Source organism: Bos mutus, chromosome 22 (assembly GCF_027580195.1).
Source record: "Bos mutus isolate GX-2022 chromosome 22, NWIPB_WYAK_1.1, whole genome shotgun sequence".
Taxonomy (NCBI): Eukaryota; Metazoa; Chordata; class Mammalia; order Artiodactyla; family Bovidae; genus Bos; species Bos mutus.
The window spans coordinates 63905933-63928948 of record NC_091638.1 but is presented as its reverse complement, the minus strand read 5'-3'; the positions used below and the strand labels follow the sequence as shown (position 1 = coordinate 63928948).

The window sequence follows — 23016 nt, the reverse complement described above, 5'->3', positions numbered from 1 at the left end:
CCCGCATCTGCTGGCAGGTTTACACGAAAAACGTGAGCTGTCCCGGAAGCGGTGAGCCTGACGAACAGCAGGCGCCGACAAGTCTCCACCAGCATCTCCTCTGTCATCACCTCCGACACGGGGACAAGGACACGCGGTCCCCAGACATGAAGTGAGCGGCCCCTCGGTCCCTGGGAGGGCTCCCCAGGCCCTTCCCAAGCCAGCCTGCTGCAGGTCGGGCCCCTGGGCCTGAGGGGACAGCAAGGGGGACGGATGGACCCATGGGGGGTGAAAGCCTAGGGCTGCGGGCTAGCTGGTTTCAGAGCTGGGCGGGGCCAGGAGACCCAGTGCTCCGTATCTGGGGGCCCCGGCTGAGGGGGTGTATGCAGACAGAGCAACCCTTTCGGGCCCGCTTCACCTTCACGAGCCACCAGACCCCCACCCCCCGGGCAGCTGACTCTGCAGATTCAGGGGTCACCCCTCTGGGAAGAGATGTGGTTATTTTTAGCATCGCCACCACCCAAGGGTCAGCAGGCAACAGCTGCTCAGCGCAGTGAGCCCCAGCGGCCTGACCTTCCTAGCTTCCTCGGAACGGTGGCTGCCCCTAGAGGTGGCTCTCCTGCCCAGGGATCGCTGCCTGCCTTCCTCCTGGGAGGAGGGCAGGGGGGTCACGGCCGCAGCAGACAGACCCCCTGTGAGAGCTGCAGGAGGGCCCGCGGGACCTGGGCGTCTCCGGCTCCCGGTGGCCCGTGGCCCGCCAGCTCTGCTGGGAAGGGAGTTCTTGGGCACTTTCCACACCCGCCCCTCCCTTGGCTTGCAAGTTGGGGAGCAGTGAGAGAGATGCCGCCCCCCTTGCTTCCCCGGGCAGTAACAGCTTTCTGAATTAACGCCGCCGCATCAGGAAGCTCTTGTCCAGGGATGGCCACATGCTCAGCAAGGGCTTTTTAGCCGCCTTCCGTCTGCACTCGGCACGAAGCCGCAGGCATGCACCGCCTTGGGCACCAGCCAACCACTTAACAAAGCCTGTGCCCTGTGGGCGGGTGGTGAGCTGGCCAGATGCGGGGCTGTCTCAGGGTCAACTGAAAATTAGTCCACATGCAGGGGGGCAAAAGTCTTCCCCACGATGGGCTCTGGTATTAAAATTCCACTTTGCAGGTCATGTAATTTAAATGCTTATACTTTAAAAGTTAGCAAAAATATCATATTAAACTACGTAGAGACAATTAGGGACTTCCAACGCTCAAAGGCCCCCTGGACCCCACCCTCAAAGGCAGCCGTAAACCCTGTGCGTGTGTGCATGTGCGTGTGTGTGCGTGTGTGTGCGCTCGGCTGTGTACAGCTCTTTGCAACCCCATGGACTGTAGGCCACCAGGCTCCTCTGTGCAGGGGATTCTCCAGGCAAGAGTGCTGGAGTGGGCTGCCGTTTCCTCCTCCAGGGGGTCTTCCCGACCCAGGGATCGAACCCCGGTCTCCTGCACAGGCAGGCGGGTTCTTTACCACAGAACGTGGATAGAAGTAGATGGGCCTGGTGGGAAGCATGCTCGCTAAGGAGAAAGGGGAGGGGAGCTGGACAAAGAAGACCTTTCTGTACGGCTTGTGGGGACTCAGGGTGGTCCCCAGGGCAGGGCTGTCGGGGGGCACGTGAGGAGAAACCAGCGTTCTGAGTCGGCTGCCGAACCAGAATGAGGAAGCCAGGAAAGCAGCCAACTGGAAACGAGTGGAGGTGTCCCCACAAGGGAAAGAGCCAGAGAGGGCCTGGCAAGCTCAGCACCCCCACATCTCTGAACAGATGCAGAGCAGCTCAGCTCAAGTTGGGGACCTGAGCTGTCACCCAGGCAACCCTCCAAAATGAAAGAAGGAGAAGGAACTGAAGCCACCATCATCACAACTTAACACCCTGATGCCCAGAACGCAACAGAAGATTACCGGACACAAATGCCCTAGGGGATGGGGCCCATGTCCTGGAGGAGAGAAAAGCCGGCGAGCCTGCCTGACCCCCATGGAGAGACGACAGATGGGGATTTCAGAGGGACGATGACACCCACCCACGCTGGGTGGGTTAAACACCACGTGCTTCCAAAGGAGTGAAAATCTCAACAGAGCAACAGGAAGGCTTAGCAGATAGACAGAAACTATATAAAAAAATACACATGGAAACCCTAGAGTTTAAACACGTTATTTCCGAATGAAAAATTCACAAGATGGACTTAACAGAGAAGAGGAGGTTTTGAAGGAAAGAGCAAGTGAACTTGAAAACAGACCAACAGAAATGACCTGAGGTTAAAAAAAAACGATGGGAATGAAATGAACAGAGCCCCTGGGACTTGCTGATGCCACCAGATGGTCAAGTTTGCATGCATCTGGACCAGCAGAAGGAGCTGAGAGGGAGAACAGGGCTCCAGCTGTCCTCGGAAACGTATAAATCCAGGTGATGTTGGCCAGGTTACTGCACCGGGGGGAGGAGGAAGCAGGTCACCACCTAGTCAAGGCCAGATGGGTTGAACTTGACCGACTGAGCCCACAAGGGGCACAGGCTGCTGCCTGCCACGCGTCTTCTGGAAGCCTGTCCTCCACAACGGGGTGGGGTGGGTGCGCCCTTTCCTGCTCCCGCGGTGAGCTCAGCCACCCCCACGTGGCCAGCCCCTGCACCCCCACCTCCGTCCTGTGGCCTCCAGGACAGCACAGCTCCACTACGGCCACCGCCAGCCTCCCGCACGCGCCTGCACTACCCCCATCTCCCTCAGGGCCTCACATACCCCCTCTCCCTGGAAAACCACCGCCGGCTCCCCAGCACCCTGGGAACAGAGTCTAACTTGGCACGCATGAGGCTTTTCACCTCCATTTCCCAGGATTCTGCTTTGGGCATCCTTCCGTCTCACACGGTGGAATGTCGCAGGCCCCCAGGCTGAACCAGTCTCCTGATGCGCCTCCTGGAGCCCCAAGACGTGTTTGAACCCGTCCTGTGCTCTGCCCGATCCCCGCACCACCCACTCCTGAAGCCCTGGGAGTGGAAAGGAGCTGCCCGTCGACGCCTCGCTTGCTCCTCCCCTGCTATCTCTGCCGTGGACTCCCATGCCAGATGGGCACGAGCCGACCCTCCTGAGGGACATCAGGTCGCTAAAGTAGCACTGTAAGGACACTCGAATCCCCGTTCCACCCTCCCAGGATCCCATGTCTCCAGAGGGGGCCCCGCAGAAGCAGTACCCTGGAGGTCAGCTGAGGCCAAGGCACCCCAGCCTGACCCCGCCCCGGAAGCAGAGTGGACACTGACCTTTGACCCTGTCGCCACGGTGCAGGGGGATCTCGCCATCGACCTGGGGTTGGTATGGCTTGACGACGACGAAGAGCCTCCCAGGCACCGCGCTGTACAGCTTCCGTCTGGGCCCCGGGTACTCAAAGGCGGACAGCACGTCCTTGTTGGCTCCTGGCGGGAAAGCTGGGCTGTGGCAGGGAAGGGGGGACAGAGAGAGAGGCGGGGGTCACGGCCTGAGACTCAGCAGGGACGCGGCAGACCCATGGCCTGTCCGTTCAGGACAAGCATCCAGCCCCAAGCGGTCACAGCGGAGCTCCGGGGCTCTAGACAGAGCTGGAGACCTGAAGACGCATTTGCGGTTAAAAGACACTGGTAATTGCAGCAATCCCACCTCCGGGAAGGTACCCCAGCAGTGAAAGCAGAGTCTCAGACAGATATCTGCACACTCACATGCATGATTCTCAAAAGATGACCCAAGTGTCCACTGATGGGTGAACCGATGTCCAGAATGTGGTCCATCCATACGGTGGAACATTGTTCAGACTTAAAAAGGGAGATTCTGCCACAGGCGATAACATATGGAGCCTGAGGACGTTCCACTGCTTAAAGGAAGCCAGTCACAGAAGGACAGATGACGCCTGATTAAAGGAAGCCAGTCACAGAAGGACAGATGACGCCTGATTAAAGGAAGCCAGTCACAGAAGGACAGATGATGCCTGATTCCACCACGACAGGCACCCCGTGTGGTCAGATCCATACACAGGATGGGGTGGGGGAGAGGCTGGGAAGCGAGCCCTCCGTGGGGACGGGGTTTCGGTTTAGGAAGAAGTTCTAGAACAGGTGGAGAGGGCAGGTACACGACAATGTGAGCGTACTTAATGCCCCTGAACCGCACGCCTGGAAACGCTCCAGCGGTGTTTTATGTGCTTTTTCAATACAGACTCCAGTGGGGCCACAACTGAGGCAGGCCCTGGTGTCTGCCGTCTGACCCGTCTCATGGTAAGTGTCAGCTGCGCCGGGCGAGGCATCACCCAGAACCCGCTGGCACAAGGTTCCACCATCGCGGGGCAGGCGGCCCAGCCCGGCTGCCCCGGGGACATTTCACAAGTGGGACTTGAATGCGTGTTATGTGAGTATTTCACGAAGAGCGTGTGTTTCCAGGGTAACTTCCAGGCCTGACACAGAGTGGATGCCTAACTTAACTGGGCACAGTGGTGGAACGAGAGGGAGAGAGAGAGAGAGAGAGTGAGCGAGAGAGAAGCACAGCTCCCAGAGAAACGTGCATAGTGGTTTCTGTAACGACATCCCCATCTTTGTGACGGGTGACCAGGGCTGACTCCTGGGAGGGGAGGAGAGCACGCGCTCATCAGGGTGACCTTAAGGAGTCACACTGAGCTCTCCTCCGGGGGGGAGGGCGGTCTTTAGAAGAGCCACACACACGTGGATGAATGTGGGCAGGGATTTACAGAGGATGCTACAAAGCTTCCTGGAAAAGCGTTCACGTCCGGCTGGCGTCTCCCAAGAGGGCACCCCACCTGTGATGGGGAGGAGGAGGATTAATAACCCTGGGGGCAGAGTCCCACATCGGGGAGCCACATCTGAGTCTTGGGAGGGGTCCACCCGCGTCACAAATTCATCACCATGAAGGGTGGGGTCCCCAACCACGCTCCTCCATTCAGACGACACATGCCGTGGGCTGGGAGCCCCCAGACGGAACCTTGAGCTTTCTGCAAAGTGTGAAACAGGCATGCAGGGAAGCTTCTAGAATACGACATGACCACTGACTTTGGGGATTTAATGTGAACCCCTCGATTCCTTTCGGGCTTTGCTTTACCCACATCAGCATTCCTGATAAATAACATAAGTTGCTTTTTGTTTGCAAGAATTCACGGAAGCGTGACCGTGCTGTATTTCATTATGCTTATGTTTTCGCTCAAGGTCATGACTGAGAGCTAGGCACGGGCGGAGCCCATGAGTACACATGTGACGTGCTCGCTTGACACCATAATCTATGCTCGTCAGGGGAGGAGGACTGACCGCCAGCTCTGCCAGGCTGACCCCAAAGCCCAGAGCTCTCCCCAAACCACGGGAGCAGAGGGCAGGTGCGTGAGCTTTCCCGGGTGCTCACCTGGGCTCAGGACAGTGTGGTGACAAGCCGCAGCCCCGTGTCTGCGTGCCGTCTGTCCCCAGGGATGCCCCCACCTCTGCTTGCCCCCCACTCCAGGCTTCTCTGACCAAGCTGAAGTCACAGACAGAGATCACAGCATCCTGGAAAGAGATGCCCGTGAACTTCACACCAGGCAGCTGCCCTGCACCCCCTCACTTCCTCCCCCTCTGCCAGGTACAGGTCAACACACAGATGGGAAGATCCACCCGGAGGGTCGGAGGCTCCCTCCTCATGGACATCACTGATCCCAAACACCCCAGAGTCCAGAGCAGCGAGGCCTGCAAGGGCAAGGTTGTGTGACCACCTCTGGCCCAGAGGTGACAGCTGGCAGGACGGCTGAGTCGCTGGGAGGAAGGACAAGTTAGGCCCCCTGCCTGCGGTGGGCAAGAACCCGGGAAAAGCCAGAACTCTGAGTTCCCTCTGGAGAGGACGGCCTGCCTGCCTGCCCAGTGGGATGTGGATCCATCCATTCAACCTGCCTCAGCTCAGCCTAACTCGGGGCTGGGACGGGAGGCGGGAGACAGGAGACGGGAGGCGGGGGACAGTGCCTTCACTATGAGGGCCTGAGCATCACCAGGCTCTCCTCTCCAGCTCCCAGTTCCCAAGTCCTGGAAACCAAGGGGACTCAATTCCTTGGGAAGTGTCTCCCGGAGCGGCTCCACCTAGATCCAAGGGTTTGGAAGAGGCTTGGGGTCACAGAGGGTGGGGGCTCTCAAAGGACACCCCACACCAGGCACAGAGGCCCTCCTCGCCCCAACCTCCAAAAGTAGGGCTTGGATCTCCCCTGATGTAGCTGCCATGGCGCTGAGCAACGGCTGAGTGGGGTCTGCTGGGTGGGGCTCCTGGGAGGATCCGTGAGGGAACACAGATGGAGCCTGCCGCCCCAGCCCCCACCAGCTCAGTCACCATGGCTTCCGTAGCAGTTATCACCTTTGCATCTGACCATCCATCCATCCACCCACCCACCCACTCATCATCCATCAACTCACCCATCCATCCATCTACCCACCCCATCCACCACACATCCAACCATCCACCCATTCATCCATCCATCCACTCACCCCATCCATCATGCATCAAACCATCCCTCTATCCATCCACCCATCATCCATCAACTCACCCATTCATCCATCCACCTACTCCATCCATCACGCATCCAACCATCCCTCTATCCATCCACCCATCATCCATCAACTCACCCATTCATCCATCCACCCACCCCATCCATCACACATCCAACCATCCCTCTATCCATCCACCCATCATCCATCAACTCACCCATCCATCCATCCACCTACTCCATCCATCACGCATCCAACCATCCCTCTATCCATCCACCCATCATCCATCAACTCACCCATCCATCCATCTACCCACCCCATCCACCACACATCCAACCATCCACCCATTCATCCATCCATCCACTCACCCCATCCATCATGCATCAAACCATCCCTCTATCCATCCACCCATCATCCATTAACTCACCCATTCATCCATCCACCTACTCCATCCATCACGCATCCAACCATCCCTCTATCCATCCACCCATCATCCATCAACTCACCCATCCATCCATCCACCCACCCCATCCATCACGCATCCAACCATCCACCCATTCATCCATCCATCCATTCATCCATCCATCCACCCACCCCATCCACCACGCATCCAACCATCCACCCATTCATCCATCCATCCACTCACGCCATCCATCATGCATCCAACCATCCCTCTATCCATCCACCCATCATCCATCAACTCACCTATCCATCCATTCATTCACTCACCCCATCCATCACACATCCAACCATCCATCTATCCATCCATCCACCCACCCCATCCATCATGCATCCAACCATCCATCAGGCATCCAATCATCCACGCATCTATTTCAACCATTCATCTATCCACGCATCCATCCAGCTATCCATCTCATCATCCATCAACTCACCTATCCACCCATTCACCAACCATGAATCCAACCATCTATCCATCCATCCACTCACTTACCATCCTCCATCTTTCTTACCACTTGTACAAACACCACCTATCCACTCTTCCATCCAAATTTCTAAAGAACCCTGCCAGAGCCCAGCTGATCACTTACTATCAGATTCTGAACAAGTCAGTTAACCTCTGGAAGTCTTGGTTTCCCCATCTGAGAAGACAGGATGATCTGGTGAGAGCCGAGAGTGAGTCAGCAGGAACTGCTCTGCACAGGTGTCGTATGAACACTCATGCCATTACCACTCTGCTTCAGCTGAAAAGTGGGTGACAAGATGCACGTGTCAGCCAGCTGGTTTCAGCCGGCTCCAGAGTATGCGTCACTGGGCAGAGAAGTCAAAGCAAAGACAGCTCTAGCCTGGGAGCATCGGTTCAAGCCCGGGAAACCTTTGCTTAAGAACAGGAAGAAATTGGTCCTTGAAGATCAGCGTGCATCCATGGTTTTAAGTACCAGCAGTGATGTGTGGTCCCACACAGATGCTGAAGCATCTTCCCACGCCAGGTTAATCTGAGCCTTGCGAAGCCCCATTTTACAGGTGAGAAAAACAGAGGCTCCATAACTAATGGCTGAGGCACAGAGATACAGTCCTGACCTCACATCCTGGCTCACTGACCGCAGCCCAGGCTGCCTGCAGGCTGCCTGCTCTGCGCTGGGATGAACTAGAAATCGGGGTGTCTCCCAGGTTCCAGGCTCACACAGGATGGGTGGACAAGAGGGTGCTGGAGGTTGCCTGCGGGAGGCTCTGGCAGAAGGTGGCTTCCAGCACAAGGCCCTGGCCCCGCTGACAGTGTGTCTGAAGTGTAAAAGCTCAGACCCCACACTGCTCCTTGTACCATCAGCATCGTCTCCCTCTCTACCTTCAGGCCGGTAGAAGCTCCAGAGCCCTCGGCCCACACGTGGCCCGGGGCACCGTGGCCCCTCCTGGGCTCCTGGGGTGGCCCTGGGGCCCATACCCCGTGCTCCACGGCCTCCCCACGCAGTCCTGAGGAGTGCGGCGGGGATGGACAATGACTGGACGCCCCATCCTGCAGGCCAGGGCGCCGCGACCTGGGGCACGAGTGCACATCAGAGGCTTTCACAGACTCCAGAGAAGCAGGGGCCGCTGCCCGACACCCCCAGGGGTCCCCCAGCCACCGGCACTGGGGTGCTGCCTGCTTGCACCTCCAAGACCACCCCGGCTCCAGGAAGCAGGGGGCGGGCACAAGAGCCCCCGTGGGATGGGGACAGTCTGTAAGGTACCTTTCCCCTGAAAGCTGCCCCCGGTCTGCTCCGGCCACCCGGGACGCCCTGCCTCTCCCCAACCTGGCTGGCCCCTTTCTCCACCCTAGATGGCAGCCCCCTCACCCCAGGAGGGGTGACCTGCATGAGCTCTGACTCCCAGGGACTCTGTTAGGGGCTCCCTGTCTTTGATGACAGCTCTGGGGCTGACTTGTCTCAGGGCATCCACCGCTGCCCTGGAGGCCAGCCTTCCTGTGCGTTCATGCCCCCAGGTGAGAGCGAACCCTGAGTGTCAGCCGTGCGGGGGAGCCGAGTGACAGGCGAGGGCAGCCCACGTGCGCCCGCACCCGACTCCCCAGCAGGCAGGAGGCACCCGCTCCCCTGGGCGACCCTTCCCCGGCTCCGCCTCCGCGCCAGGGGGCCAGGCCTCGTGGGCCCCCTGCTCCTGATGTGCGGGTGACATGCCCCTAGCAGCCTGGGTCAGGCAGCACAGCGAGGGGGCAGGGGACAGCCCGGCTCACCCCCACCCCCTTTCTGGGTCCGTGTGGCCGAGGGAGGGAGCACCCCGTGGCTCTCACCGAGGAACCCAGGCCCCCGCGCCCTGGGGGCGTACAGCTCTGCCCTCCAGTTCCCGTGTCCCCAGAAGCGGGGCGAGGGTGCCTGCAGGTGAACAGAGATGCGATCCAGAGGGACCCCAGGGCGCCCTTCACCCCTCAAGCTGCCCAGTAGGGGAACAGCCCCTGGAAGGGGTGTGCAGGGCAGGGTAGGGTCCTGCCACCCCGAAACCTCCGGGAACCCCAGCTCGGCCCACACAGCCCGATTCAGGGAAGGAAACCAGAGCAAGGCGAGAGGCGGACTTGGCCGAGCCCCTGCCGGGGTCTGTCTGGCAGCAGGAGCCTTGCCAGCTCTGTCCACCTGTGCGCCAGCGGGAGCTGCTGTCTCCCCGTGGGCGGGAGACCTGGCCAGCGAGCCTCCCTGCCTGCACGCAGCAGGCTTCCTCTCTGCTGAGCCGAACCTACCCGGGAACAGCTCCTTTGACAGGAGGGTGGCTCACACGCTCCCTGGGGCCGGTGAGGCCAGGGCGGCCCTCAGGACCAGGGCCCGGGCTTTGCAAAAATGCATCAAGAGCTGCTCCGAGAACAGGCCAGCTGGGAGGGGTCCTACTCCTCTCCACGCTCAGGGGGTGGGCGATGATGGAGCCGCCCGGCAAAGCCCCTTCTCAGGCTGGTTCTCAGGGAACTGGACCGGCCATGCCAGTGGGCGCCGCTAGAGGGCGCCTCGGGCAGGTGCACGCAGAGCCTCCAGGTGAGGCAGGACGCCGGCCAGGGCAGCGGGTACACGGGCTCCCCTCCGCTCTGGACAGCTCCTCCCTCCTCTGCTTGGCACTAGGGTCCACTGGCTCTCAAGGGTGGTTCCCGGGGGAGGCCGACCCAGCCCGGGAGGCTGAGTCAGAGCCACAGGGGCCCAGGGATGGGTGAGGGGATGTTGGGGGAGGCCGTCTGCACCTGAGGTTGGGCCCGAAGCCGGTTCTGGCCACACAGAGGTCCCTGTCACACGCCTGGCTGAGGCTTCCGGGGCCTCAAGTGGGCACCAAGGCCTGTACCTGCAGGGGTGCTGAGTGGCCAGCCTTCCCGTGGGCAGCGAGAGAGCAAGGAGAGGGCGTGGTGGGGGGCGGCCAGAGGGGACCCCCCAGGTGCTTGGAACGCTAGGACTCGACTGACCTGCTGCTCTCCACTTCCTCTTAGCCCAAGCCATGGCCGTCACCAGGACGACCTTCCTGTGCCCGCCCAGCAGCAGCTGAGGGTCTTTCAAGATGTCCTTGGCGACGACGACACTAAGTAGCCAGCACTCCTGAATAACTTAGTGAGAGCCATTACGTGGCAGCTGCTACACTCAGCTTCACCCTCGTCACAAACCCATTAGACCCTCTGGACAAACAAGAAGACAAAGGCACAGAGCGGACAAGCAACTAGCCTAAAGTCACACAGCAGGAAGGAGACAGAGCTGGACGCGACCAGCAGTTTGGCAGCTACCCACTGGGCAGGACCTTGGGACACAGAGGTCCATGTGGGCCCGGGGCTCTCCCCACCACGACCGGGGAGTGCCCCCAGCCCACCTCCAGGGTCTGCCAGAGCCAGAAAGCACTCTGGGGCTGCTTGGGGCACCCCGAGGCTGGGAGCCGAGTCCTCCCTCCAGAGGCCCCGTCTGTCCCGGGAAAGCGCTGGGCTCTGAGCCGCCACCCCCTCGAGCCCCCAGGGCTGCGCCGCGGTGCCCGTGCACAGGCCCTCCATCACTGGGGCGGCGTGTGTGGCCACTTTCACATCTGAGCACGGATGTGGAAGCAGACAGCTTGCACGCGGCTCAAATGCCGCCATCATCCTGGCGGCCCAGGAGCCAGGGCTCCCGGCAGGTTCCCACTGGCACAGCGGGGTCTTGCGGGCAGGTCCCCTGTGGGCTCCTGTCAGGACACAGTGGCTGTCATGAATGAGTGAATGGTCCTAAGCAGATGAACAGGGGCCAGGCAGGCCCTGACGGCTGGGGAGGGAAGGATGGGAATCGGCGGGGATGGCGGGGCTGGCTGGGCCGGGGCCACAGCCCCCTGATGGGGATGGGTAGCCAGCAGTGTCAGCGCTGAGAGCCCTGCATCCCGGCAGCCTATCTCTCCCAGGGCAACCACAGCCGGGGTGACGGGAACCGCCGGGCCAGGCGCCCCACCCCTGGGAGGACACAGAGCTGAGCTGCAGCTCCAGGCCACTGTGGACCGCGGGCTTGTTACATGTGAGGACCGCCGTGCAGGGTTCGGTCTTGGGAGCAGCCAGGGAGCCACTGCATTACGGTCCTCATTTCACAGTCGCCGAAGACGAGGCACCAGGTGAATAAGGAAGGAGCCCAGGAGTTGTCCAGGGAGCGTGCCCAGGAAGCCCCGCAGGGGCACTCAGGACAGGCTGGGGCGGTGACCGTCACACACGCACACACACGGACACGCATGCACACCCAGACACAAACGCACACACGGACACGGAAGTCCATGCAAACATGTGCACCATCACACCCAACACACATAGGCATGCACGAGGCACACCCAGAGACATAAGTGCGTGCACACACGCACACCTCACACACACACACGCGCCTCACACACACACGCGCGCCTCACACACACACGTGCACACTTGGACATAAAAAGTACGGGAAAATGCGCACACGCAAACACACTGCATCTAAACACAAACACAGAAATGCAGGCACCCGAACACACACGCACACACACGCACACACACTAGTGCGCACACGCTGACGCACGCGGGCGCAAATGCACAGACACGTGCACGCACACCCCGCACAGGGGCGCCAGGGACAAGCAGACGGGCACTGCAGCACGTGAGGCTGGCCTCTCTCCGCAGCAGTGTTTTCTTTGCAGCTTTTGCAAGTTCTTGGCCACCCCGCCTTCAGGATCTTATTAGATTTCGTCCTGGAGGAAGGGGACCCACTCGCTTTAAAATTACAGCCATAATTCCAGCTAACTGTGTGAAGTGGAATTTGAGGCCCCTGGGGAACCCTTTAATTCAGCTTTAAGCGGCTCCCGGCACCTGGCGCTTCTCCCTGGGGTGACTCGGAGCGAGAATCTAGACCAGAGCCAGGAGGGCTGCTGGGTCTGAGAATGAGACTGCAGGAGGAGGCGTGCACGGATCCTAGTGCCAAGGTGTGCCTGGGGGCGCTGGCACCGAGGGGGCAGGCTGTGACCCCGCCGAGGGGCCAGGAAACTGGGGTCCCCACGGGCAGGCTCTCCCCGGACCCACACAGCTGCAGCCTGGACAGCTGGCCTGCTGCTCCCGGTCACAGCGATCAGCCTTCCCCCAGGACTGCCCAGGACACTGACCCCTCCACCCAGACTCCTGGTTGCCCTCCCCAACATCTGTGATTGGACCTGGGGATGTGGCATTAGGAAGGACCCCGGCTGGCTAGAGGCGCCACAGGCAGGCTGCTGCTGCTGCTGCTGCTGCTAAGTCGCTTCAGTCGTGTCCGACTCTGTGCAACCCCATAGACGGCAGCCTACCAGGCCTGCCCAACTCAACGGTGTGCAGCGGGATGGGGAACCTGGTCACCGGGCAGACGGCTGGACCAAAGTGGGCACTCGCCCCTCAGCGGACACGCCGAGCCAGGCCAAACGCACAGGGCGCCGGCTCCCCGGGACCACCGAGGGTGAGGGCAGAGCTCAGGAAGGACAACTCCCACGACCTGCGCCGGCTCCAGGACCCGGCCTCAGTGCTCTCATCTGGGAAACGGGGACGCGGGGCCTTCCATGGAGGACGACGGGGTGAGCCGAGGCGCATGGAGCAGCGTGTGGGTCCACGCGACACCGCGGGGCGGGGGTGACAGGTCAGGGACAGCGCTGCTTGCTCCGACTAGCACTGAGGCCCCGGCCAGGAGTCCACCGCCAGGAAGGCTCAGCCTGGACACACAAACGCCGGAGGCCACGCGAGGAGAGGACGGTTGTGCCTGGGAGCTGGAGCTCCAGGGACTGCGGCCTCCTGCCGGCGCGGGAGACGGAGCGGGGAGAGTCCAGAGCGCCCCAGAGAGATGCCTGGGGGTTCGTGCTGGGTCTGGCCTTTGCTGGCTTTATCTCCCCGTCTAGAAAGGGGCCAAGAATGGGGTTGCCAGCCCCAGCTGCTTCAGCGTCTGCTGAGACGCACGCCTCGTCCCTACCCCGGCCTCGTAGGCAGACAGAACAGGACCAGGCAGGGCTGTCAATGCCCCGGCCGGGGCTCGTCACACCCTCAGCTCTGCCAGGGCTCCTCGTGGCCACGAATGCGAGTGCTCGCTCAGGCTCAGGTCCACGCACGATGAAGCCTGGTCCATGGAGAAACCCAATTGTCCGGCGACAGAGGGACAGATAGGAGGATGCGGTGCACACATACGACACGTTACTCGGTCATCAAAAGGATGAAATGACGCCGTCCGCAGCAACAGTTTCTTTTTTTAAGTTGCTCAGTTGTGTCCGACTCTTGGCACCTGTACAGTCCATGGAATTCTCGAGGCCAGAATACTGGAGTGGGCAGCCTTTCCCTTCTCCAGGGGATCTTCCCAACCCAGGGATTACACCCAGGTCTCCCGCGTTCCAGGTGGATTCTTTACCAGCTGAGCCACCAGGGAAGCCCAAGAATACTGCAGTGGGCAGCCTATCCCTTCTCCGGGGGATCTTCCCGACCCAGAATCGAGCCAAGGCCTGCACTGCAGCAACCCAGATGGAGCTAAAGGTGATCACGTGAGTGGAGCCGGTCAGACGAGCGAAAGTCGTACGGCATCACTTACACGTGGAATCTAAAATACGGCACCGGTGAAGCTACCTGTGAAACAGACTCACAGACACAGACAGACTCGTGTTGCCAGGGGCGGGGGGGCTGGAGGGGAAGCTGGGGCTCGCAGAGCAGACTGCTGCATACAGAACAGACGAACAACGAGGCCCTACAGGGACCTACGCCCAACCTCCTGGGATAAACGTCGGTGGAAAAGAACAAACAGAATGTATATAATTGAGTTACTCTGTGGGACGGCAGAAATTCACACAACGCTGTAAATAAACTCTATTTCAAACAAAAACCCCCACGTGGCCCCTGGAGGAGCTCTCAGCCCAGAGCGGACCGCCCTCAGCTCCTTCTCTGAACAAACTTCACTTTTAAGACCCTGAAGCGGACACACAAGGAAAGGAAACAGCCCCAGGCACCCGCCGCAGCCCAAGCCGGCCCAGGAGCCCAGTGGGGCGCCCACCCTGCCGGGTACAGTCGCCGGCTCTGGCTTTCAAGTGTTCTTAGCGTCCGGGTTGGAATCAAGCAGGGGTCCTGCTCAATCTCTGGTGGCACCCCGAGGTCCAGAATCCAGGGCCGCGTGCACAGAGATGCCCCCTCCCCGGTCCCCCTGGACTCCCACGCCTCCCGCGCCCCCCACCACCCAGGTCGCTCCTTACCCGACGTGCCAGGGCTGCTGGGGCCTCTTGGCATCCTCGCCGGCTCCGCCCAGCCTGTTGAGCGAGGGCGACCGGCTGCGGGGCCCGGGGGTGTAGGTCCCGAGGGTCTTGGCGGCCCCGTCGGCTTTGCCGGGCGTCTGCTGCAGCAGCTGGGGCGAGAGGCTGAGGTGGGAGGTGGCCGCGCAGACAGCCCAGTCGGGCGCGCCGGCGTGGAGGTTGTTATCGCTGTTGGAGCGCAGCAGGAGCCGCGGGGCGGCCAGCGTGCTGGGGGGCCGCCGCCTGCGGTTGGAGTACGCCGGAGCCTCTCGGAAGGGCACTGGGTCAGAGAGAGGGGAAACGCAGGTGAGCGCGCGTGGCACCGTCATCCAGGAGAGGTGCCTGCCCCCCTCCCCCCACCAGCTGCCCAGGACACGGACGCTGCGAGCTCTGTGCTGAGCCCCCAAGGGCCCCCGCATGTGCAGAGCTCGCCCTGACACAGAAGCAGACACGGGTGGAGGCAGGGAGCACCCCCCTTGCATGGAGACTCAAGCCAATGCTTGAGATGGAAGAGGCTTGGGTCCCACTTCCATCCGCGCGCCCACGCCTCCAGCGGCCCGGAGACCGTGGACGACTGGCTGCCCTGGCTCACAGCAAGGACAGGCAGACACGCAGGCAGCCGTGGAGTCCCTCCTCCTCCTCGCCGCGACCTGCACTGGGGGTTGGAGTTGGAGGCCTGACCCTGAGCACCTCAGAATGTGGCTGTCTTTGGAGATTGGGCCTTTTAAGAGGTGATTAAGGTAAAATGGGGTCACTGGGGGGCCCTAATCCCACAGGACTGGGGTCCTTGTAAGAAGAGGAGGTCAGGACACGAACACACAGAGGGCCAACCCTGAGAGGACATGGGGAGGGGACGGCCGTCTGCATGCCCAGGAGTGGGGGGGTCCCAGGAGGACCAGCCCCGCCCACACCCGGGTCTGGGATTCCAGCCTCTAGGACTGGAGACAGCGAATGATTGAGCCGCCCCGTCTGTGGGGCTGTTACAGGCAGGGCAAACACACATGGCCCCCTGGCTCTACTGGTGGGAATCCGTCTGCCTGAACCCAGTGTGCTCCTTTCTCCACCCCTCAAACCCGGACTGGCAGCAAAGCATCAAACAGGAGGCGGGGGACACACCTCACCACGCTCCTCATGATGTTCTAGACTGGAGGCAAGCCCCTCGCTCTGGGACGTCGGCCCAGCCAGGGGCTCAGAACGAGGACACGGTCCTTGCGTACCACGAGGGCTGGAACCCACGTGGTCGGCACCCCAGGTTTCTCTGAGGGCTGGAGCCAGAAACAGAGTGTCCTTTCCAAGTGTGTACGCTCAGTCGCTTCAGACGTGTCTGACTCTCTGGGACCCAATGGACTGTAGCCCACGGGGCTCCTCTGTCCATGGGATTTTCCAGGCAAGAGTCCTGGAGGGGGTTGCCATGCCCCCCTCCAGGGGATCATCCTGACCCGGGGATGGAACCCATGTCTCCTACATCTCCTGCACTGCAGGCAGATTCTTTGCCGCCGAGACACCAGGGAAGCCCGTCCTTTGCAAGAAGAGGTGTCTACAGAAAGGCAAGCCTCAGGGCTGCAGGGAAGCAGCCACGCCAGGCAGCAAAGAACACGAGCCTCCTCGAGCTGGCCCTCCACAAACCAGACTGCAGAGCGACAGGAAGACACGCGCCCTCCTGGAGGGCTGACTGGGACGTGGGAACACCAGTGTCTCAGAGGAGAAAGGCGAGTTCAGGACCGAGTCCCACATGGTCCACCGCCCCGGCTGCCCAAGGTCAGAGGTGGTGAAGTCCGTCATGGAAACCAAGGACAGCTGCACCCCACCCAGAACCTGGGCAACCCCCTGCTGGAGGGCTGGGCTTGTGGGGACAGAGGTGGTGCTGGCAGAGCTCCACCGAGACAGCTGCGACCCACTGCACCCTTCGCTGCCTCCCTGGGAGGCAGGACCATCCTGGGAAAGCAGACACACGCAGCCAGCCTGGGGAAGCCGCAGGGACATGGCACGAGGCTTCCCGAGGACGCACGCTTGGAATTCACATCTTGGCTGGTATGGCTGGTGAGAACTTGGAAGTGACCCAAGGGGAGGTCACGCTGTTTCCAGCAGTGATGCCAACCTGCTTCCTCTGAAGCCCCTCTGTCAGGGCAAGGCGCACCATCACTCGCATCTACTCCAAATTCTTCAAAGCAAAGCAGCTCTTCAGCGCCAGCCCAGCCGGGAGGGAGACAGGGAGCAGGAAAGGCGTGCTCCGTGGACTCCCACCTCCGGGGCCCGAGAGGCTGTCCTGTCCAGGGCTCGGCCGCTGGGGAATCAGTCCAGTGTTTTGGGGGGAAAGTCTATTTTAGGGAAAAGTCCCGCGTTTGTCTTTGCCGGTCACCAGGGAAGCCACCCCCATGTCACTGCTGCTGTCAGCATCAGACGGCAGCCCGAAGACTTCTGGAAGGACTGAGGGTGACCTGAGCCCCGCCCAGCAGGGGGGGGGGGACAGGAGACCGCACTAGCACGGCGGATCCAGGATCTCAGAGAGAGATGCTCTTCCTGCCGAGATCGTCAACTGCAGGACCACGGCACCGAGAGGAAGTCAGCCTCTTGAACAGATGCTCGCAACAGAGCCCCCTTGACTTCCTGCCTCATCCTTCCTGCGCCCACCGGAGGACAAACCAGAGCTCGTGCGGATGGAGGGGAGGGGTCACCTCAGCTCGGAGGGGACTCCTCCAGACCAGGAAACACTTGCACTCCATGATGTGAACTCATGCCGAGGCTCCCAGCTCCCTGACCTTAGAGTCAGTTCTATTTTTCTGATGGTTATAAGCAGCTACAAATGCCCTTGATGGAAAGTGATGGAATCTGGGGGGAGCCCTGCCAATAGCTACGACAGACTCCGAAGGGGAAGAACAGTCTAGGGGACAAGGGAACAGCGTGAACAGAACACCAGGCCCCCAACTGAAACCCCCATGCTGAGCACATGTTACCAAGATCAAAGTCCCAGAAGGTGAATCTGGGCTCATCGTGGAAGCAGATGTGCTCAGACAAAGGCTGTCTTTTCTGTACGCTCCTGAGAACCAGGCGGAAGAGGTCTTTCAGAGAGTGGCAGCAATTCACGGTGGGGTTGGGGGCGGGGGGGCGGCTGCCCTCGGAAGATTGAGGGATACAAGAGCTGGGACTTCTGCAAATACGTTCTGCCCCAAGGAGCCAGTGAGCTACTCGGCTGGACTCTCATAGGTGACGTTTCGGTGAACATTCTAATGAACGTTATCTCACTGAATTACCAAGATTCACATTAAGTTCATCTCCTGTGTGGTGTAATTGGGAATGCTTCCATGTTTATTTTTTGGCTTGGGCTGGAAAACGTCTCCTTAATTCCTCTAACCTCACATCTTCATAAACCTCCAGGTTTCATAAAATGAGAGCTCCCTGTCTTAACCAACTAACCGGAACCCGCCGTGGAAATGTTGTTGCTGTTTTATTTTTTTTTTTAATGTGCAAAGGGTTAGAAATAACTCTTTTCCTGTCTGAAAATGATTAATATTCCACCCAACTGTTTCCTTCTTCCAGGCAATCTGCAAACTCTAAGTGGGTGGATATTTTCTTAGCTTAGCCTTCCATGCATGTATTTATACGTTTCTTTTCCACAATACAAATTACACAAGGCATGCAGAAAACCAGATGCACTTTCAAAGTCTGCCACAGTGCATTTCCCACCCGCTCCCCGAAACCGCAACCCGGGGACGGCCAAGGGACTCCGAGCGGCGGTTCTGAAAGCGCCCACCTGGCCAGGGCAGCCAGTGGCGTCCTGGGGCTCTTGCTCCTGCCTGAGTGCTCGGCAGCCTCCAGGCAGCGGACAGGTTAGAGCCAAACTTCCTATTTTCCACAGGACTTAGTTCCTTAACAGTTAGGCTCTGGATGCACTAACGATGTACAACCTACATTTCTGCAAGGGGCTGGAGACTTGGGGAAAAAAAAATGAAACCGACACCTTCAAGTGGGTTAACAGTCCAGACCAACTACAACAAAGCCCGGTCGCCCACCAGAAGTAATTACTCCCTTAACACGGCAGGAATGAATGAATGGCAATTTTAGGAGGACCCGGAGTCCCCGGCTTCCCCCACCCCTCGCCACCCCGGTCAGAAGCTGCTTGTTTCCATGCACTCCGCGCCCTAGGCTGGCTCTCCGCTTACCTTCCTTCTTGGTGAAGGCATTTAACAAAGACTTCATTTTCCCTCCGACTTTGGCAGCGGTCCGCTCATTATATAACCTTCTCGACTGGGAGGAAGGGAAGGGCGGCCCAGCCCCTGGGCGCCGGAGCAGTTTGGACCTGGGGAGCGGCGGCAGGCGTCTGGCCACTGCCTGCCTCCGAGCATAGCTGGGCAGGCCAGACCCAGCGCGCTGGTGACGGAGCCCACCCCATACTCTGTCTGTCAGCTGGGAACCAAGCGTGCGTAGACTGAGGCTGCTCTCAGAGCCCACTGCCGCTCCCCGCGCCCGTCATGTGAGCCGCGCTCCCCTGCTTTTGTGATCAGTGCGTCGGGGAGGAGGCTTGCAGGCGGGAGGCTTCGGTGAGCCCCGAGCCCCGACCATCCAAGGGCTCAGACCCGCCCCGGGCGACAGAGCACGGCTCCTGTGCTTTGCTCATTTTCATTCGAAAGCAAAAGCCAAGTTTTTCCTCGCTCTCCGCAGCCGCCGTGTGTCCGCCAGCAGACGTGGGGGAGCCGGTCCCGGAGAGAAAACGTCCCGGTTCCAGATAAGCTACGAGCCAGACCCGCGTTAACTGGGCGGCCAGTGCCAGTCTTCTGGAATCTCTGAACGTGACCCAGATTTCCGTTGGCAAGAATCAGACACGAGGACCCATTACTTCTCTGGCTCCCCCCCATGGAGGTAATGACCCTGGAGAAAACAGGATTTCCATCCCCCTTCCTAATTTTTTTTTTTGGATACAAAAGAGAGATGAAGCAATTAAGATTGCAGCCCAGCCAAAGCTCGCCCTAATTCCAGGCAGCTGATAAAAAGCCCGCTCCAAGCCAGGCTGCACGTTGCGTACAGGAGTCCGGGAGACACACAGAGAGGCGGCAGGGAAAAAGTTCTGCCCAAGCGGCAAACACAGAGGGAGGGGCCGTGGCGGGGAGCCCCGCGGCAGGTGGCACGGGGTTATTTCTACACGAGGAGAAAGGCCTTTCCGAAAGCTTAATGGAGCATCCCCGGGAGCAGGCTCTGCCGCCTTTGCTGGGGGGGCTGTAATTAAGTGTCGTTTTTTCGGTTGCTAAGAGAGCTGCTTCTGAAATCTGAAGGGAAAAAAAATAGAGAGAGAGAGAGAGGAAGATGGGACGAGATGAGGCAAAGCACCGGGAGCCTGTAAGTTGAATTCCATATGGTCGGCTCGCTTTGTGTCAACAAAAGCAGCAGAGGCACGAGCTCTGGGAGCCTCTCTCCACAGGACGCCCAGGGCTGGCGGGACGTCTGTCCAGGGTGTCGAGAGCGCGGACCGGGTGCCCATTACCAGCTGAGCGCTTGAGCGTCGTTTCACTCCCACGATGCCCCATCGCAAGGCTTAGAGCTGCCTTCAAACTCCGCCCCGGGTGACCCTCGCCGCCACGCCGGAGCCCAGGCCACGTCTGAGACTCGCCCTAGCAGACACTCAGCCACTGGTGCGTTTCACCCACTAAGACCTCACGACCTGCCCCGCGCCACTCGCATCCCTGGGGGACAGAGCGGGTGACGGCAGGGGCAGGCTGTCCTCGGACATGGGTGCCAGGCTGCAAAGCTTCCAGAAGCATCTCTCTCAGATGCAGAAAGCAACAAGGGTACGACCGCGCCTGCGTGGGGAGCCTGCCACTGTGCCCCCCTGGCGCAGGAACCGTCAGGGATCTTCAAGGTGGGGGTGTCCAGTTTATCGGGGGTGTGCTGGCTGTCTGCCCCAGCTGGGACAGGATGCCCCGGTGACAGTGACCTGGGGTAGATCCCCCCCGGAGGCGGGGGCCCTGCCACGTGGGCCCCAGGAAACCCTCCGGGGAGCGGGCGGGAGGCTCTGTGAGGCTCAAGCTGATGCCACCCCAGAGCGCGGGCCTCCTCCCACGCCAAGTCCCCGCGACACTCTTGGCCTCTGCTGTCCACAGCGAGCGCGTGTGGTCCACGGCTGGCGGGCAGTGACTGAGCCCCAGGCCGGAAGCGCCCCTGCCATCGCCGGCTCCCTGCGTGGACCTGGGGAGGAGCGAGTCGGGAGGAGGTGGCTTCACCGGTGCCCCCGTGAACATCCCACATCTTTTCCAAGGGAGGAGGACCCCTCAACCCCGAGCTGGGAGCAGAGCCGAAGACGCCCAAAGAGCATCCACCCATGGCCCAGGTGGGGACACTCCCAGCCTGCCTCCCCGGCCCTGCGTTCAGAGGGACGGTTCCTCCTGGTGTCTTTGCCCGCAGTAGGAGCAGAGTCTGGAAATGACGGGCCCCCGGCTCCTGGCCCAAGGGCGGGCTGTTCTGAGACAAATCCTGGCTTCCCCGGTGGCTCATTGGCAAAGAATCTACCTGCCAAGCAGGAGCTATGGGTCCAATCCCTGGGTCAGAAAGATGCCCTGGAGGAGGGCATGACCACCCACTCCAGTATTCTCACCTGGAGAACCCCAGGGACAGAGGAGCCTGGCGGGCTGCAGTCCACAGGGTCTCAAAGAGTCGGACACGACTGAGCTACTAAACACTGGGAGCCCTCTGGAAATGACAGGGCCCCAGCTGCCCGCCCAGGAGCTGAGACGAGTCTGAGGCAAATCCCAGAATCAGGAAAGAGGCCGGCCGGCCAGGGGCAGAGGGGGCTCCCGGCTCCTGATCGCCCCGCCTCCAGGTTCCACGTCCCAGGGCACGCGTGGACCCAGGCTGTGCAGGCCCAGGGGACGAGGCAGTGAGTGAGACGGAAACCCCGGCTCCCTCCCAGGCTGCACGAGGGCCGCGGTGGGCGCGTAAGAGCAGCCTTTGGACATAACAGGATGTGAGGGGCCCCGGGAAGCACTCCTCAGCCCGAAGATTCCCACTCCCATTCCTCTAACAAGCAGACGGCCTTCCGATCACCACTTTCAGGAATCCGAGCAAACGAGCCTCTGAGATTAGCAGCAATAGCTTAGGTTCACATGCAGACCTACTGTGTGCCCGGCCCCGGACCAGAAATCCTGCCAGGAGGGAGGCGGTCCATTCCTGACCCCACCCATCCCATCCATGTAAAGTTCCTCCCCTCTGGTAGGCATGCTCTCCTTGAACACTTCCAGCAATGGGGAGCTCACTACCCATGTACTGGCTCTGCACCCACGCACACCAGTCTCCTTTCTCGTCGCACCGACACCATTTCCACACCTGCCACACAATGATTGGAAGGGAAGGCTGAGGCGTTCAGAGCACAGACTTCATCCCAAGAAGTAAAGTAGGTTTGGGGGTGTCAGAGCTCAGACGCACACAGATGGCTGAGCTTTCCTCCCACCAACTCCTAGACCCTTGTTCTGTTGCGGGGTCCTTTGTGGAGCAACCACAGTGACCGCTAGAGGCTGTGCTGGCCACACTGCTGAGGTTTGGTTTCAACTGGACTTCATTCCAAACGAGGGGGAGAAGGGACAGCAAAGATTCTGGTTTTGAGCTGGGCTGGGGTGAGGTGGGTGGCCAGTGGCGGTGGGGGGAGTCGGGGATGGCATGGGGTGACTCTGTCCACTTGCTCACCTGCCCACCCACCTCAAAGGATGACTGAGCATCTTTTGAGTTGGGGGGCTGTTCGAAGGACAAAAATCAGGAGGAAGGATTAGATGGAGTCTCCCCAAATCGGACAGCTTCCAGGAAGGAAGAAGGTCACCTCAGAATGAACCCCAAACTGTCAGCCACCTGGCCTGGCCCGTTAGCCATCAGCTCGGCTCCAGCCAGCCCAAGTCCGGTGCCAAGCCCTCAGTAGGAGGTAATAAACCAACAATAAACTCTGCGTGAGCGCCTCCATCTGCTCCCACTCCCCTAAGGACCTGCACGGTTTCGGCCCCTGCACCCCACTGACTGGACCCCCTCGCTCAGACCTGCCTTCCAAGCCCTCACTGTCTGAGCCCTTCATTTGCCATGTCTTTTGACAACTGCCTGACAACAGGCTGAAAATAATTTCATTTCTCGTATAAAAAAGGCTCTTCGCACATCAGAACATTTCAAGACGCTATGAAGTCCTGGCAGGGAAGACACGCCAGGTGTTATAAACACGCCTGGTGAGAGTCTGCAGGGCCGCTCCGCGGGGACGGTCAGCCCACCTCCTTCCCCGTGCCAGCCAGCAGCCGAGCGCCGGACACGGGGCCACGGCCAGCATCCGACTCAGGGGCCGGCTCTGTGTCTTACTGCTCGGCGGCCCTGGGCTGGCCTGACACCCCAGCCCGCGGATGCCCCACCTGCAAGGTGGGAACAGCCCGGCG

The 23016-nt window shown here is 60.4% G+C and overlaps 1 protein-coding gene across 1 annotated transcript in view; it reads right to left on the bottom strand.

Moving 5' to 3' along the window:
- The window catches only part of SHANK2 (SH3 and multiple ankyrin repeat domains 2), a 563804-nt gene that overhangs the window by 282571 nt on the left and 258217 nt on the right, over positions 1-23016 (bottom strand). The window contains 2 exon segments of the mRNA XM_070359054.1: positions 3251-3420; positions 14591-14906. Coding sequence (XP_070215155.1) covers positions 3251-3420; positions 14591-14906 — 486 coding nt within the window.